Consider the following 18,980-nt stretch of genomic DNA (forward strand, 5'->3'; position numbering starts at 1 on the left):
CTCTTTTTGTGAAAGAAATTCTGAATGTCAGTTTTCTCTCTACTGCCCTACATAAAAGTTTGTCTGAATAAATATGATATCACTTCTGTCCTAAAAGATGAATGTATTTATCAACAGGAAAATAGTGCACCAGGAGCAAGTCCAAGGCCCAAAAAAGTTTGAAAAGCAAATTTTTCTCTTGAGCTTTAGTTTTTTTGAAAAGCAAATTTTGCTTTTGTTTTTTCTCATTGAGCTTTCAGGAAGTTTTTAACCCCCCAAAATTTTGAGGACCAAAGCCGCCTGTAGAAGGGGGTCGCCTTATCCATGAGTTTTTGCTTTTTCCAGGGGTTTCATGCAAACAACAGAAATCAATGTTCCAACTGATGGAACATAATGACGGGTCTGTAAATAATCAATTGGGGGTCGGACCAGACAATGACCAGTTTGGGGGTCGATTTACGGTCATCATCAAGCATCGATTCACATCATGAGCACACACAGTTGGGATAACGATGACATGTCAACCAAGTCAGCGAAGCCTGACCACCTGATCCCATTAGTTGTCTTACAAGAAGCATGGGCTGCTGGAGACCATTTCTAAACCATATCATCCAAAGAGAATGAGGGTTGGAGTTTGAGGGTAATTGTTGGGTGAAGGAGGCAAAAAGGCGTTATACAACAAGGAATAACAACTGGGTAGTGTGTGATTGCAATGGTGATTTATAACACAGGTCCACTTTACGCTTCCGTTGGACTTTCCACATCGTGCCGCGGCGACGCATACTCACCATCGCTCTCGCATTGACCTGAAGGTTCGACTCGGTGCAGTTGTACCAGTTCTGGCCATCTCGCTGGGTGAAGTGGCAGCCGGAGTACCGAGGCGCCAGGGTGTTACTGGTGTTTAGGGCGATAATCTGGTGATTCTCCAGATTCAATACTGACACTTTTCGGTGCAGTTCTGAAAGGAAGAGACGTAACAGTAAGCGATCAGGGCTACCAGTCTGTATCCAAAATGTTTGATATTGCTGGCCGAAATATTTCATAATTGTTAATAGATTAATATTATCATATGGACACATATTCATCGTTGCTTATTAGACCAAACAGAATTTTACAAAATTTGGGTTTCAGAGGCCGAATTGACAGACTTAACCCCATACTGAAACCATCATGGTAAAAACATGAAGTTAATGGCATAAAATAATCCTGTCATGCTATGGGTTGGCGTATTTTATTTATTGCCGAATCATTTCACTGAGGTGTAGGTCAAGGCCAAGGTCATCAGTGACTAAAGAACACGGCAGAGACCCAAATGAGATAACTGTGCTGTTAGATTTTTGTGTCTTTGGACAGAGTGCCGATATTTTGGCATTTGTGCACTCAACACAATAAACAAGAAATTTGGTAAGCTATAAGTTCAAACTCTGAGTCGGAGTTCAGACTAGGAATCGGAAAGTCACAATAATTGAAGCTGCTGAAGTCGCTACCAATGTCAGGATTGAAGTTTGTCATCCAAGGCTCATGTCGTAGCTAAATCTGTTGTCTTGAAACTAGGAAGGGATATTTTTTATGGATGTCAACTATTTATCATGAGAAACACAACATTTTGGGGTATATCCTTCTAAATGTCATTCAAAGACTTAGGTCTTGAAATTAGTCTGTCTCACAGTCCCTGAAACCACATTCCCTACAACCTTGCCGACCCTGGAATGCTAAAGCCCTAAAAGAAGCAAGTCTAGATTTCCCAGGTTCTGAATCTCCAATCTCACTGGGGCTCCTTTTCAATTTATATGAGATTATTTGTTACTGTCAAAATTATATATATATTCAGAGACTAAGCATAAGTCTATCTTGAAATGGGTGTATCGTTTTAAAGAGATATTTACAGTGAACATTGTTAAATTCATCCTGAAACAACTTGGTGTGTTAATCCTGTTGCATCCTTTCTTCTGTATAGTGCTGGGGCCAGGGGAGGAAATAACTTTAAAATTGACAGTGTACTCCGTTACAGTGGCACATGTAAAGTCACTTGCCCTGATAATTTTCCCACTACCGACCGTTTTCTTGCTGATTTTTTAAATAAACAACATAATTAACATTGGAAAGTCAACTGGACACTGGTACAGTGTGATATACAAATTTGCTTGCCCGACAGAAAAAACACTGGACTCGGACGTCAGGCAATGGGTTATTTCCACCCCTGTGGGGCGGTGGGATAGCCCAGTGGTTAAAGTGTTTGCTTGTCACACCGAAGACCCGGGTTCAATTCCCGACATGGGTACAACGTGTGAAGCCCATTTCTGGTGACCCCACTGTGATATTGCTGGAATATTGCCAAATACGGCATTAAACCAAACTCGCTCTCTCACTCTGTATAGTGCTAAGACTCTGTCAGTTACATTATACACCTTGACGCCAGTGTTTAGCTGTTTCAAGACACGGCCCTTAACTAGCGAACTCTTGAACAAGGACTACAGTACTTGTCCCAGCTTCGATAGCCTGGGCGACTAGTTGCACCCACCATTCAAATAACTTGCTTCAAAAGATCAATGTTTATTGTTCGACATTGCCATTGAAAGATTCGAACTGCATGCATTATAAGGACATGCAGATCAAACACTGAATACAACCACTCAAGCCTGTGAAAGGAAGCTCCATATTTCCGTTCAGTCAACAGCAAGGAAAATCAACAAAACAATAAATTGATGTAAGTTATCCAGCTTCTAACGCCCATGATGACAACATGCAGTCCTATCCTTTGTCATGGGGGTTTAAAACCAGCTTATACTTAATACAATCTGAACAATGCCGTGTTATAAGAAGGTATGATTGATGTGTCACTATGGTAACAATACAATAACAATTTGCTTCATAGGTCAGCGGGTACATGGATGGGGTCAAGGTCATTAGTTTATGACCAGGTGAAGCACTGAACACTATTTGCAAGTAGACATAGAGAATCTCACCCAAGTGTCTACTAGGGCTGTAACGAATACACTATGTGGTGAATATGATACGTATCACTAATATTGGGTAACGAATACAAATAGTTATTCATGAATACAATATTGAAGTTAAGTGATTGATGCACAATATTGATTGCCCATGTTGACAGTGTTAATTTGTCACAGCAATAACCAGTCATCTCATGACACTCAAATTTGGTACCGGTATCTAATAGTTATGTTGACAGTAACATGTGCGGCCTTGGAAAACTAACATGACTTGCGCTACTACAAGGCTAGTACATATTGCATTCTTGCATATCTCATTTTGAAAAAGGACATAAGGGTTCAAGTAAAACGGACACCTTTAAAAAAATTGTAAATATTCATGAATATTCGGTTCTGGTGACCACGAATAACGAATTGAATTCATGAAGGGCTTCGGTTCGATTCACCAAATATGCGAGTGAATCGTTACAGCCTTAGTGTCTACTGATATCAATTATATCAACACGAGTTGATAAAGTTACAAATATCTGAGGCTTGCTGAGGATATTTATACTTTATCAACGAGTGTTGATATATTTGATATCAGAAGACACGAGGGTGAGATTCTATTTATCATCCAAAATCACTCTTCATTAATTTTCAATGAAAAATGTACATCTCTGAACATGGTACTGCCATTAGACTTGCAGTGCAGCGATGTCATAGCATTGTGACGTCATAGCATTGTTAGGGCATTGTCAAAAACTGTCAAAACGATATCTCCTAGGAGATATCGTTTGATCTCACACAAGCGATATCTCCTGTGGAACACAGTTTGGGATGATAAAGCATTTTATATACATATACTAGTTTAAATAGCTCTCTACTCCCTTAGGTTTGGAAGAAAAAAATCATAGTTAACAAACTTTGGTGAAGAGTTTAGGTCAAATGATATATAAAATAACAACTCTTGGTATAATTTGCATACCCAATATAACTGAACACAGACAGGTTATCGCAATACCTACTACATTCTGAATTTGATTCCGATGCTGTTCAGCTTAATACAAATTTTGCACACATCACTATTTTAACCTACCGCGTGACATGGAGTCCTGTGGTGGAAGAACAACTACAAATGGTAATATTCATTTCACTAGATTGTCACGATATATTAAGTTTTGGGCCATATTGTGATGAAAATTCCATACAAGAGTTAATTTTCTTTTTACCATGTTGACTTAATTACTGACTGACTGAGTTCGGTTTTACGCCGCTTTTAGCAATATTCCAGCAATATCACGGCGGGGGACACCAGAAATGGGCTTCACTCATTGTACCTATGTGTGGATTCGAACCCGGGTCCTCGGCGTGATTGACTTAATGAATCCATGTACAGGGATTTACATCGAGTCCTGTATTTGAGGGTCCCTGGGACTCATACTCTTAATTTTCAGAGGTCCTGGACAACAACATGGGGGTCCCAGACACTTAAATATTATTATTAATACTGTTATTGTATTGTGTATCATGATCATCACATTGTTACAGTAATTAAATTGCAAATAATACCATAACCCAGCTAGTAGCAAATTCAGTGATAACTTATTGTCACTTGATTGGAATTTTTACAAAAAACTATATGGACATTTTCTGAGTCCCTGTGGACATGCATAGATTTTGTTGTGTCCATTGTCAATATTTATTATTATTATTTATTATAGGATATTTATATAGCGCACATATCCACGCACTAGTGCATGCTCAAGGCGCTGGTATTTTTTCCCTCAATCATTGGATGTCAATCTCAACGGCACATCGCATTATCAATCTCAACTCCCTGGGGAGTATACAACTCTTGCAGCCACTAGGCGCACCGAGTTATTGTAACTTTCTCATCCTAACGAGGTATCCATTCACAGCTGGGTGGACTGGGACACATAGTCACAGTACTTTGTCCATGTTTACTGCACGTTGCTATACCCGCAACTAGGTGTTTGCACGTATTCATGTGGCCACCATCTGGTCAAATACCAACGGATTCGTGGGTTCTTTTAAGTGCACAGGGTTGTGTACTGTACACTAGGGGGTTGTGACAACACGGAAAGAGCCTGCACACAAAGTTTACTCCAAGGTTTCTACACCCGGTCACAGGTGGTCTCGATCCCGACACCTCAACCTCGCTGTATACTAGCCTGGCGCCTTAGCCCGCTTGCCCACCGCGCCCCAATATTTCTAAAAAAAATTATGAGTATAGGACGCAGGAATTCGTGTCCGGTAAATCCCTGCATGTACCTTCACCAAAAAATAGGGGCGGCGGGGTAGCCACGTGGTTAAAGCGTTCGCCTGTCACGCCAAAGACACAGCTTCGATTCCCTACATGGGTACAATGTGTGAAGCCCATTTCTGGTGTCCCCCGCCGTGATGTTGCTGGAATATTGCTAAAAGCGGTGTAAAACCATACTCACACACTCACCAATAAATAAACACAAATTAAATAATCTCATTATCTGAAACCATCTGTCTCGTAACTCTGTAAATAGCAAAACTCATATGGCCGTTTCTATCCGTGGTGATGGTGGTTTTTTCAGCAATGTAGCATACCTGAAGGGCCAGATTAAGGTGTGTTGCTTTGTAAAGTGATCACCATACAATCCAGGGAACAGACAGATGGTAAATCATTTCCATTTATCACAGGAATTGAGACCAGTTGCAGTTGCATGCATGGTTACCAAGGATATTTCCAATATTATCCCGATATTTCTAACAAGTGTGACAATTGTCAGGCATGTTTCGCATATGAGTCGTAAAAATCAATAGACTGGTTTCTTGTCCAATAACTGTTAAAACTCAGTTTGGTATTTTATGGCAAAATATGTAGGTTGGTTTGTTGTTTAACGACACACTTCGCAATATTCCAGCTATAACTATAAGGCGTTGGTGTGTAAATAATCTAGACTGGATCAGACAATCAAGTGATCAAGATCATGAGCATCGATCTACACAAATGATGTGTGTCAACCAAGTCAGCAAGTCTGACCATCTGATCACGTTAGTCGCCTCTTAAGACAAGCATGAGTTGCTTTTCGGAAGACCAATTCTAAGGCCTAAAAAAATGTTGTGGTTCAGATTACCAGACCAACCCTTGAATTCTGGTGCCCACCCTATTATTTTAAAGCGGACTGAATAGAATAAGCTTTCAGACACAGTCAGATCCTTACACAAAGAGATCCTGACACAGTCAGATCCTTACACAAAGAGATCCTGACACAGTCAGATCCTTACACAAAGAGATCCTGACAGTCAGATCCTTACACAAAGAGATCCTGACACAGTCTGATCCTTACACAAAGAGATCCTGACACAGTCAGATCCTTACACAAAGAGATCCTTACAGTGTCAGATCCTCACACAGAGATCCTTACACAAAGAGATGCTGACACAGTCAGATCCTTACACAAAGAGATCCTGACAGTCAGATCCTTACACAAAGAGATCCTGACACAGTTAGATCCTTACACAAAGAGATCCTGACAGTCAGATCCTGACACAAAGAGATCCTGACACAGTCAGATCCTGACACAAAGAGATCCTGACACAGTCAGATCCTTACACAAAGAGATCCTGACAGTCAGATCCTTACACAAAGAGATCCTGACACAAAGAGATCCTGACACAGTCAGGTCCTTACACAAAGAGATCCTGACACAGTCAGATCCTTACACAAAGAGATGCTGACACAGTCAGATCCTTACACATAGAGATCCTGACAGTCAGATCCTTACACAAAGAGATCCTGACACAGTCAGATCCTGACACAAAGAGATCCTGACACAGTCAGATCCTTACACAAAGAGATCCTGACACAAAGAGATCCTTACACAAAGAGATCCTGACACAAAGAGATCCTTACCTTATTTTTCTTGTAGACAGCATCCCACTGGGAAGCCGCGTCATAATAAAGCAACACTTCCTGTGTCCCGTAGTCCTGCAACAGAGGGAAATATATAATATCTTTGTCCATGTATATGAGTCAGATATTTCTATGCCCTACAGACAGACGTATTCCAGCAGTGTGTTGATGGCATCTGTTTAACAAACACCAAACTACAGGTTCACACTGTACTCCTATTGGCAGCAATAGAATCTCATGACGGGGCGGTCGGGTGGTTAAAGCATTTGCTCGTCACGCAGAAGACCTGGGGTTGATTTCCCACATGGGCACAATGTGTGAAGTCCATTTCTGGTGTCCCCCGCCATGATATTGCTGGAATATTGCTTATATTGGTGCAAAACCTCACTCATTCATGACAAAATATTGGATCAACTGATTGACTGGCAGCCTACTTGCTGGATAATTCCATCTTTATATTGTTATCCTAACTTGTCAATGTGCTTGTTTCCAAGTTTCTAATGTATTACATCAGGGTTCATTGTTTTTTAAAAGCCACTTGTTTACAGGGCAAGTGACTTACATCAGGGTTCAAAAGAAAGTAACTTGTCCTGACTAATTATCCATTTGCACTGATTTTATGACATAATTATGATGATGTAATTATGAAAGAAGAAATCAACATGGTATTTGATGTTAATGTTTACTGGACTATTTATTGAAAAGTGATAAATAGCAAAGAAAGATAACTCTACTTTATTATCATTGCGAAATTTAATAGCTACGTTTTGAGCAGATATGAAATTAAATCAAAGTTTATTTGCAGTTTGAAACCATAAGTGGAAATTATCTAGTAGCCCACGGACAAGTAAGATACCATTATTTGATTGCCCGAAATGAAAAGTGACTTGTCCTGGGCGTCGGGCGATGGGATTTTTGAACCCCTGTACATGTTAGAATTCAGGCTGGCTAGGCTGTTGATCTAATCAAACATGTAAGATAAGGTCAAACTTTATGGGTAAACAGCGTCCTTATTCAGGTGATACGACGTTTCGATACATTCTTGTTTCGTTGTCAAGCAGGTATGCGTCAAAACAACGCATCAGCTGAATGAAGAGATTGTTCATCCATAATGTTTGTTCTTGACTCCAATTTCTAAAAACGCCACTCAAAGAAGTAATCCAACACGGTTTATCTCTAGACATCAAATCTGTTGAAGTTCAATTAATAATTATATATTCATAAATTATCTCCATGTTCAGTCAATTTAGTCTGGAATATAGTCACTCATAAAAGTGGACTTAATTTATTCTAGAGACTATACTCCCAACTCACGTCATAATGTTTCATTTCATTCTGTCACACCGAATGTCAACAAACAGCGCAGGTGTTGATAAACGTGACTGACTCATTCAAGCAAATAGGTGCTTGCTAGGGGCAAATCTGTAGCCTGAATATGTATCTTGCTTATATGGCGTACTGATGTTTATTGTGGATATCAAAGGTGATTTAGTGCTTTGATGTAAAAAAGTCGATTTCCCAGCAATCTTAATCATGTTATTGTGTGTTAACGTTCAATGGTTCATCTTGTTTTTTGTTCTGTTGGAAGGGAGATGAAAGACACCTCTTAAGCATTTATAAGAAAACAGACAGTGTCCTCTGTTTTGCACAAACCCATGAAGATCCATGTTAGAGGTGGTCTTCATCAGCCCATGCCTATCATATGAAGCGACTAACAGGATGGGGTGGTCAGGCTGGCTGAATAGGGTTGGCCATCGTGTCCCAACTGCGTAGATCGATGCTCATGCTGTTGATCACTAGATTATCTGGCACTAATGGCAGGGGTTCAATTTTTTTTTAAAAAGCCACTTGCCACAGGGCAAGTGACTTTAAGAAAGTAACTTGTCCTGGCTAATTTTCCACTTGCCCTGATTTTTATGACATAATCATGATGATGTAATTATGAAAGAATAAATCAACATGGTATTTGATGTTAATGTTCACTGGACTATTTATCGAGAAGTGATAAATGGCAAAGAAAGATAACTCTACTTAATTATCATTGCAAAATTTAATAGCTACATTTTGAGCAGATATGAAATTAAATCCAAGTTTATTTGCAGTTTGAAACCGTAAGCAGAGATTATCTAGCAGCCCACGGACAAGTAAGATACCATTATTTGATTGCCCGAAATGAAAAGTGACTTGTCCCGGGCATCGGGCGATGGGATTTTTGAACCCCTATCTGGTCCAGATTTGATTATTTATTTAAACAACCAACCAACTTTATCATGTTTTGAATAGTTTACGTTTATTTTTTAGTGTTAAGCATCATCATTATATGAGTGGCGACGAATATGACCAAGCAAAAAACATTCAAGAGCTAATCAGACTTTCTGCGGAAATTTTGCTAAATACAGTAAAATATGTTTGGTTTGTTGAGTAAATCTAATCTCAACAGTGAATCTGCAGATAATTGTGGTTAATTGAGCCTATAATACTCGATCCCGATCTGACGACAAGCATGGGTAGCTGAAGATTGATTCTAACCTGGATCTTCACGGGGGAGACAAGCATGCTTTCCTGAAGATCAGTTCTAACCAGGATCTTCATGTGTGGATGCAAGTATGTTTTCCTGATGACTAATTCTAACCCGGATCTTCACGGGGAGGACAAGCATGCTTTCCTGAAGATCAAATCTAACCAGGATCTTCAATGGTCATGTACTTACCACTGGGTACATAAAGCTATATACAAGGGAGCCTTTTGATGACAGGAAGCAGAACCTGCCGAGGAACTCCCAGTCCTGAAACAGAAGAAAATAGGAAATAATTCCACTGAAACATGTTTCACAGTGTTCTAAATAACATGTGTATTTGCATAAAATATGACCAATGAATCACCATTGAATCCTTTTTAATAAATGGCCAGTCCAAAAACCTAAGTAAATAGGAATTCTGTGCATACAAATACACATTTACAATTTACAAAACTATAGTTATAATGACACTGTGTGACACTGTGCATCACTAACCACTCTAATCTTACGTCTTACATACTATTATGTAGTGCCCAAAAAATGTCTGAGTCCCATGATGAGATTCGAACCACAGACCTTCTGATTTGAAGTCAGACACCTTGTCCACATCACCAAACACTTAACCGTATGAGCAGGCTGACAAAGTAAGAATGTAAGTAGCGGAATGACGCCACGCTCCGCTACACCTAATCACTGATGAATGTATTCATTACGTACACACGACCTCTAGTGTAGTGAATTATGCATGACGTGCTATGTCTGGCATATCATACTGTCCTACTGATCCTGAAACAAGTATATCTAATACAGCCACAGCAAGTCTATAATCTGTGGCAAGTCTTGATTATTTCAGTTTCTGAAAATGAAGAACTTTCTGGGCTCCTTCTTGTTATCTTTTATTAAAATAAATAAAACTGTATTTTTCTGTAAAATATATTCATTTTGATTTTACATTGCTTTTAGCAATATTCCAGCAATATAACGGCAGGGGACACTAGAAACGGGCTTCACACATTATACCCTGAGGGGGAATCGAACCCGGGTCTTCGGCGTGACGAGCCAACGCTTTAACCACTAGGCTACCCCGCCGCCCCATTCATTTCAGAGACAGATGTTAGCCTAGGCATATCATAACCTAGACATTAATACTGTGAGCAGCCTTGTGCATTAGTCACATGACATACACGTGACACATAAGCACGGTTGACCTTGATTACTAATTTCAAGGATTCTCACAGGAAATTTGTGGCTATTGAAAACAAAGCTCCAGATAAGATTTAGCTCATGTGGGTACTGTATCCACTGTAATTTTTTTGGAGTGGGTATTTTGAATGTTGAGTGGGTATTTCATTTTCCGTTACCCACTGCTTTCAAATATGTGCGTATTTCAGTCATTTTACTCACCTAAGTATTATGTCATTGAGTAAGTTTACTAAGCAGGTATGTTCTGCCTTATGTCATAGCCATTTTACAACAAACGCATGACTTTTGGTGTGAAAAATGGAAATATCCGAAGAAATTACGAAGTTTTCTGTATGCATGTCAAAATACCGGTTTTCGATCAGCGTATCACAATACGTATTGTTTTCATGTCTGAACTGGTAAATACCGGTAAACCGGTTATATTGCGCAGCCCTAGCCATGACACTGTGTTATTTACTACCGGTAATTAACGACAATGGTCACATAGAATGAAAAAATTAATGTTTCATAAAATCAGCCAAGAGTATTATTACTATCTGCAAAAGTTTACTAAACTAATTAGCAAAGATTTATCAATAACGTGGCTTGTGAGTGCGGAGCATTCATCAGATGGCTTCTAATTAATGGGTAAAGATAGACGCCAGTCAATATCCCGGGCTCCAGATAAGGGTCGTATCGGCGTACGTACAGATAAAACCTATGCATGATACGGTAGGAAATAATTTAGAAAACGTAGCAGATACGCACCACAGCAATGGTGTACGGTCTTAGAATCATTTACAGACATATTTATCTGAAAAGGTACTGTTTTATTGTTTATTGACCTTTACACAAGAGTAGCAATGTTGTGGTGCATATATGAAACGAAACACAAGATTACTGATACTCCATTAATTTCCATTCAGTACTCTAAATGTAGGCTTAAGGTTTTCCAGTACTCCTATATGGAACAAACAAGGAGTACGTACTCCTGAGTTTGAAAAATTATCAGGAGCCTTGAATATCTCACAGATCAGACCACTGGTAATAAGAGTTACATATACTACTCACAGGAAGTTAAGGACCATCCAGTTCTTCAATGTTAAACTAGTCAATCTGTCATGACATGATGTGACTTAACATGACGTGACATGACATATTAACTATAGTAATATCATAGAAGTCTTTCTCTATTTCTATGGTAATATGAAAGATTATGGTTTTCTTTAGGCATGACACATTAACTATATTAACGATGAATGTGTGATGGTTCTTCACGTTTTGAGTAGCGCATAACATGCTAATTTATCTTATTTAGTGTTAATTTCTATTGTCCTTTCTCGAAATATATCATGAGCAACACTATTGTAATGTATGTAATACATGCTAACTCTTCTTGCTTAGTGTTAATTTCTATTGTCCTTTCTCGAAATAGCATCTCGAAACGTGTAATGGGCAAAAACACTGCTGTAATATGTAGGGCTGGGACGATTCACCGATGCACCGATACATCATGATACCTGTAAGTTTGATACAACTATCGTATCGTCGACTGGTGTATCGATACAAAACGATACACAACCTTTTTTCAAAACAGTATTATCTTAAACATGTTATTGTTTAAGTACTTATTTAGAGAAAAGTATGCATGTATGATAGAGTTACTTTTTAGTTTATTACAATAGTGTTATTGTTATACACAAATACCTTGAAATAAACCATTATAAATCTTAATACTGTGTCATTCTTTCAAGGTGTATGCATTGTGATACGTATCGTATCGCAGGTGAAATATCGTATCGTGACAAAGTGTATCATCCCAGCCATAGTAATATGATGGTTATTAATGTAGTATGACATGAAAGTGTTAATGTTTATTTATTTTTTTGTTTTTTTTTGTTTACTTGATAGTGTTAAGTTATCAAGACCATACTTTTTAAACATTCTGCTCATAAAAAAAAAAAAAGGAAAATATAAGAAACATAAACATGAAAAGAGTGAATTGTTTAACACATTTCAAAAACAAAATAATTTACTGTCATTGCATGATTAAAAGAAATTTGTTGATAATACAATAACAATTTGTCTTACCAATTCAAAAGAGAACCAATTATGATGAATAGTTAAAAAAATACAATGGATTTACTTTTCCTTTATTTTTTTACCTACCAACCTGAATGTTTTGGACAAAACTCTGTAAAATGCCCTCCAAACATTAAAAGTGTCTTGCCTTGTGAAGCCAGGATATAATTGTTGGTAAATAAAAGGGCTGCAATGAATCCACTAGTAGCTGAATACCCCAAATATTGGGTAACTAATATGATATTATGTAGGGTCAAATTTGGTTTAAATATCTAAGCTTATTGTAAGCATGGATCCTAGGTTTCAGTATGTAACTGCATCTTGTGGATCCCATACCTGCTATTGACAGGTGTTGTGTACTTGTCAATGACCCGTACCATGATTTGCAAAATGGTTGATTGGTGTTATGCAAACCATTTTTAGGGTTACTCATGTATCAAGTGCAATGAATCTACTAGTAGGTGAATACCCCGAATATTGGGTAACTAATACGATATTAAGTAGGGTTGGGTACCACGAAAATTTCAGTACCACCGTATACCAAGGATTTTGTTCAAGTACCATGGTATTTACTAGGGCTGTAACGAATACACTATGTGGCGAATATGATACGTATCACGAATATTGGGTAACGAATACAAATAATTATTCATGAATACAATATTGAAGTTAAGTGATTGATGCACAATATTGAATACCCATGTTGACAGTGTTAATTTGTCACAGCAATAACCAGTGATCTCATGACACTCAAATTTGGTATCTAATTAGTTATAGCTGACAGTAACATGTGTGGCCTTGGAAAACTAACATGACTTGCGGTACTACAAGGCTAGTACATATTTCATTCTTGCATTTTGAAAAAGGACATAAGGGTTCAAGTAAAACGGACACCTTTAAAAAAATTGTAAATATTCATGAATATTCGGTTCTGGTGGCCACGAATAACGAATTGAATTCATGAAGGGCTACGGTTCGATTCACTGAATATGCGAGTGAATCATAACAGCCTTAGTATTTACCATGGTAAATTTTGATATAGCATGCTGCAGTGACTACTACCTCATGAATCCAATTGTTTAATGATTTTGAATGAACTGGACCATGAAGTAATGTCATAACTATAACAGGCTTCTTTTTATTCTGTGAATTTCAGTCATCACAACAGGAAGATGAAATCTGAAAACTTCAAAACTGAGCTCACTGCCAAGTTCAACAACTCAAACACTATGAACAAAATAAATAATCTTGTTAATTCCAATAAGTCAACGACATTAAGCTAACATAACTTGACAATATCACAAATGATTTCACAAAAATCACATTGACTAGAAATATTAGAAGACTGAGCAATGAGATTCTTGAATTCAGCATTATATTCAGGTATTAAATTACTAGGAGTGCAAGTTTTAGTTTGCAAAAAAACACATCACTAGTCATCACAAAGAGGAATAGTAAACTGAGATGATATCCTTCATAAACTTCCATATGAAATTGAAAATTTCAAAACTAAACCAAATCTATTAATCATCAATGCCATTGCCAGTACTTTCCGTTCGCGTATTTTCTTCATTCAATCTACATTGGATAGAGGCATTTTAGAGAAAACATATAAAGAAAAAATAGTGAGATCAGAAATTTTGCAAACAAATATCTTTGTGAAGAGAGAATAGTGTTTTATTTGAACAAAAAAACCCTGGTGCTCTGCAACCTTCCTCGGTACGTACTGGCTGATGCAAAACACCACAGTTTTCCGGTTAACCGGTAAAACCGCCCATCTCTAATATTTAGTCAGCAGTTGACATGTTATTCAATAAATTCCCTGAAACAATAACAAAACAATCCTTGGACATGTTTTGACCATGCTGACAGGGTTGATTTTTACCCTGACAATGACCAGCGAACACATTACTGTCAAAATCAGTATATACTATTTACACTTTGCTAAGGATCAATCTTTGACCCCACATCATAGTGCCATGAATTGCAAAATGGTTGATTGGTGCCATGAAAACCATTTTTATGGTTACTCATGTATCAAGTGCATACGGTTAGCTTCAAGTGGCTGTTTTCCTAAAGATGTGTTACCATATCATTATTTATCCAGTTTTAAATGGATACTATTTCAAATTATAAATCTATGTTTAAGTAAAGTTGCGAATTTTTGTGATCCTTATCAAAGTGTGAGTAGTATGTAAGAATGTTGGCTATTAACCTGTCCTGTATTCCATTTTCAATATCTCGTTTAGATAAATTATACTCAAATTAAAGTGTTTTTAATAAATTCATTAATATTCAATTCTAGTGACCCTGAATAACAAACTGAATTTATGAAAGGATATGGTTCGATTTGCAAAATAAGTGAGTGAATCATAACAGTTGTAGGAAATAAGCATCCTTATGTTTATAAGTGATGGGTGAGTGAGTGAGTTTAGTTTTACACCACATTCAGCAATATTCCAGCTATGTGACGTCAGTCTGTAAATAATCGAGTCTGGACCAGACAATCCAGTGATCAACATCATGAGCATCAATCTATGCAATTGGGAACCGATGACATGTGTCAACCAAGTCAGCGAGCCTGACCACCCGATCCCGTTAGTCACCTCTTACAAGCACAGGCTACTGAAGACCAATTCTAACCCGGAACTCCATGGGTGACAATGACTAAGGTCTTTTACATGACTTTTGATAAGATCCTTTTATGTGAACTTTGTTTATAAATTAGGTTCTTACAGATCAAGAAGCTAAGAAGGAAATTAATTAGTTCAAATGCTGATGGAAATATAACTGTTTTGAAACAACAAACAAAAACATTAATATTCACTCTTGGCTTTGCTGTTTAATTCTGCAATAACAGAATGATATGGGTCACTTTGGAAAATTCATTTATTGTTGTCTTGATTACTGACTGTAAAACACATCAATAAATTATAAAAGATAACTTTACCCCTAAACACAAGCCATTATTTAAGAGTTTACAATGTCTGCGATCCGCCCCTCTTTTTGTAGAGACCCCGAGGAAGTGCACTGTTCTCAGAAAACCTATGATCGGTCGTCTAATCGAAAGTCATGTTAGCCTTGTAGATACAGTGAAATCTTAAGCAATAAGGTCATGTATTCACCTTGTGATATTCATTTTACCCAAGATACATATCATCCATCGGTTAATGAAAATCAAATGTAAGAATTTATCGAAGTCGATCGTTCAAGGTGTTGGCTGCGCGCCAAGTGATGGCAATCATTTCGCCTATTTGCGAAACTGTTGGTATGAGACTCACATCTCACCTTTAAACTGTTTAGACTTTTGCAATTAAAATAAGTCTCCTAGACACACTTGACAAACATATATATGGAAACATACAGTCATTTAACGCACTTGGTAGTAGATCTAAACAAACACTTTTCTTGACGATGATGATATTCGCTTGCGACAATAACAGGCGGGCCTTTCAGTTTTGCTCTGAAAACATGATCTTGAATAACTTACGCTGTTTGACTGTAAATTCCCTTCAACCCATTTCGCCTCGGAAGATGTAAACTTCACAGAGAGAACACAAACAATTCCTAAAAACACTCGTAAATCCATCTTTCGTCTCTTGTCAACTGTTCGCTCGACGAGGTCTATCTTCGGCCATGACAGTGTACAACGTCACGTGATCACCTCCATGGCAACAAAATATACAGGTGCTCGTCATTGTTAACAAGCTATATGCGTCGTATATCCCGGATCACTGGCTTAATTCACGTCGGCGACCCTGCTGTACATAGTGTTTTAATATCCTGAGCCGGTCAGAAGCTTACAAACAGAGCGCTCAACAATCACGGGCCGATACGGGATAAGAACGCCAATACGGTTATTATAGTGTGGTTCGGCCCGAACAATCTCGCCATTCCCAGCCATGCGTTGAAAGACAGGGAGCGTTAATGCATTGACAGTGATGTTGTGAAATATACCTTAGAACTAAATTGTGAGTGAGTATATACTTTACGCCCCCTTTAGCAATATTCCAGCAATATCACGGCGGAGGACACCAGATATAGGCTTCCCACAATTAATTGTACCCATGATGTGAGGAATCGAACACAGGTCTTCGGCGTGGTGAATGAACGTTTTAACAGCTAGGCTACCCCACCATCCAATTACTACCAAAGGTTAACACATGAATATTCAATATAACAAAACACATTTATCGATCTCTGTCTTTGCAAGAAAACACTCCCTAGAATGTGATGTTTGTTCTGCTAAAAATACCTACCGGTCGACACAATACGACAAGAATATTGTACAATAATAACCATATATTCTGTCAAGGGTTGGAAAGAGATTTCTATAAATACAGTATAATATATACTCATTTTCAATACATTTAAATATAATTTAATTCAATTCATTACATAAACGCTGATAACCACTAGGCCTACATGCATTATTAAATTGATTCTAAACTTGAGATAAACTTGCTTTCAAGCAACGACTTAAATATCTTTGTCCTATGCAGTATATTAATTAACCCATCCAAAGATTTTTGTAATTGTCATTTTCCATGACGTCCCCTGCATATTCTGATTGGTACCAGGGGCGGTGGGGTAGCCTAGTGGTTAAAGCGTTCACTCGTCACGCCGAAGACCCGGGTTCGAATCCCCACATGCATGGGTACAATGTGTGAAGCCCATTTCTGGTGTCCCCCGCCGTGATATTGCTGGAATATTGCTAAAAGCGGCGTAAAATTAAACTCACTCACTCGCTCTGATTGGTACCATGGATGGACCTCGGAGTCAAAACCACTAGCATGGCGAAGACTGTAATAAAAGAATGAGCGGCGCCATTGTCTTTGAAGATACTGTTTCTGTGCCAACGCCTGGCATTCATTTACAAGGTGTTTGCCAGTCTCATTAAAGTCATTGCATAATTTACATCTTATATTTACATTTTGACGTAAAATCACACGTAATGCCATTGACAGTTATAGTGGGAAGTGACCGATCCTGAGCAACAAACAGAAAGCCTTCCGTTTCACTTTTCAGGTCAGGCGATGACTCAACAGAGTTGCTCTTCTCCTCAACATACTGCTCGTAAACTCGGTGCAGCGGTCGTTCAGAGAGCCTTCCTTGGAAAAACTGAGCCAGTTCAGCAGTGTGCGAAATAGTTTCTAAATTTTGCTAGCCAGCCAGGCTAGCTATGCCTGAAAGTTACTAGCCCACAAAATATTTCACTAGCCCGAAATTTGAATGTAGACACAGGTTTCAACATTACCCTGCTAATATGATGAACATTTTTACCAGGACATAATCTTGCATGATTTAAAAGTGTATTATGACTTAACAGGTCGGACAGAGTGTTATATTTACAAAATGACCCCATGAAAATTCATCAGTCAATCCGGACAGTGACTGGAGATTTACTGGTCCGACTGGATTTTTTACTAGCCATGGGCTAGCGGGTCAGTGGCTATTTCGCACACTGCTGTGCCGATTGGCTGACACTCGTATATCTGTACCGTCCAACAGTACAGACCCGTCAATAAAATCAACGTTAAGAGATGTTACCTAACATCCTAGGTTCTTGTTAGATAGCTGAGGAATGGGCTGTTTTCGCTATGAGTTTTGACATGCTTCACAAGAACACCCCCACTTTGGGGAGATCAGGGATAATGGGGACTTGCCGTACCTTTACTACCTCCATGGGCCCTATAGCTGTATTTACATCATCTCTCTAGCAGCTTGCGATTAGCAGCCAAAGTTAAAATAAAAATAGAATTCTCTGATTAAAACCTGGCAACGATAAACATAACTTGAATGGTGTGGTCTTACGAACCCTGAGAAGTCGAGCTGTGGCAAGCTAACACAGACTGACGTTGATGCTGCTGCTCCCTAGACTAACGCTTAGTTCAGTTCAGTTCATTTATTCACCAAAAACCACTCACAGTGGTACATAGGGCAGTTACATAGTGATACATGAATAATGTAATATGGACTGACTGACTGACTGACTGACTGAGTTTGGTTTTACGCCGCTTTTAGCAATATTCCAGCAACGTCACGGCGGGGGACACCAGAAATGGGCTTCACACATTGTGCCCATGTGGGGATTCGAACCTGGGTCTTCGGCGTGAGGAGCCAACGCTTTAACCATTAGGCTACCCCACCGCCCCGTAATATTGATACGAGGCAATATCATTGAAGTTTTGAAAGGTTTACATAAATACATGTAATATATTTGTTTAACTTATCAACAGCTGTGTAATTTCTTTCCATAAAATGACTATGAAGTTTAAAGTAATTATGTCCTGCACAACAATACTTTGGTACTAACTTGTTTCTATCTGCTAATAAAGAATTACACTCTGAATATATATAATTTTGATAGAAA

At 38.4% G+C, this 18,980-nt stretch overlaps 1 protein-coding gene across 1 annotated transcript in view; it reads right to left on the minus strand.

Annotated features, from left to right (window-relative positions):
• LOC124258405 (transmembrane protein 145-like) overlaps window positions 1-16,554 on the minus strand; it is a 43,096-nt gene extending 26,542 nt beyond the window's left edge. Inside the window, exons 1-5 of the mRNA XM_046692502.1 lie at window positions 16,098-16,554; window positions 9,536-9,610; window positions 6,826-6,900; window positions 6,668-6,740; window positions 722-762 (exon numbers count right to left, since the gene is read on the minus strand). Coding sequence (XP_046548458.1) covers window positions 722-762; window positions 6,668-6,740; window positions 6,826-6,900; window positions 9,536-9,610; window positions 16,098-16,196 — 363 coding nt within the window. The 5' untranslated portion in view covers window positions 16,197-16,554. The remainder of the gene's footprint in view (window positions 1-721; window positions 763-6,667; window positions 6,741-6,825; window positions 6,901-9,535; window positions 9,611-16,097) is intronic.
• Between the last annotated feature and the right edge of the window lie 2,426 nt (window positions 16,555-18,980).

This window comes from Haliotis rubra, unplaced genomic scaffold (assembly GCF_003918875.1).
Source record: "Haliotis rubra isolate DU_JTF1 unplaced genomic scaffold, ASM391887v1 Scf691, whole genome shotgun sequence".
Taxonomy (NCBI): domain Eukaryota; kingdom Metazoa; phylum Mollusca; class Gastropoda; order Lepetellida; family Haliotidae; genus Haliotis; species Haliotis rubra.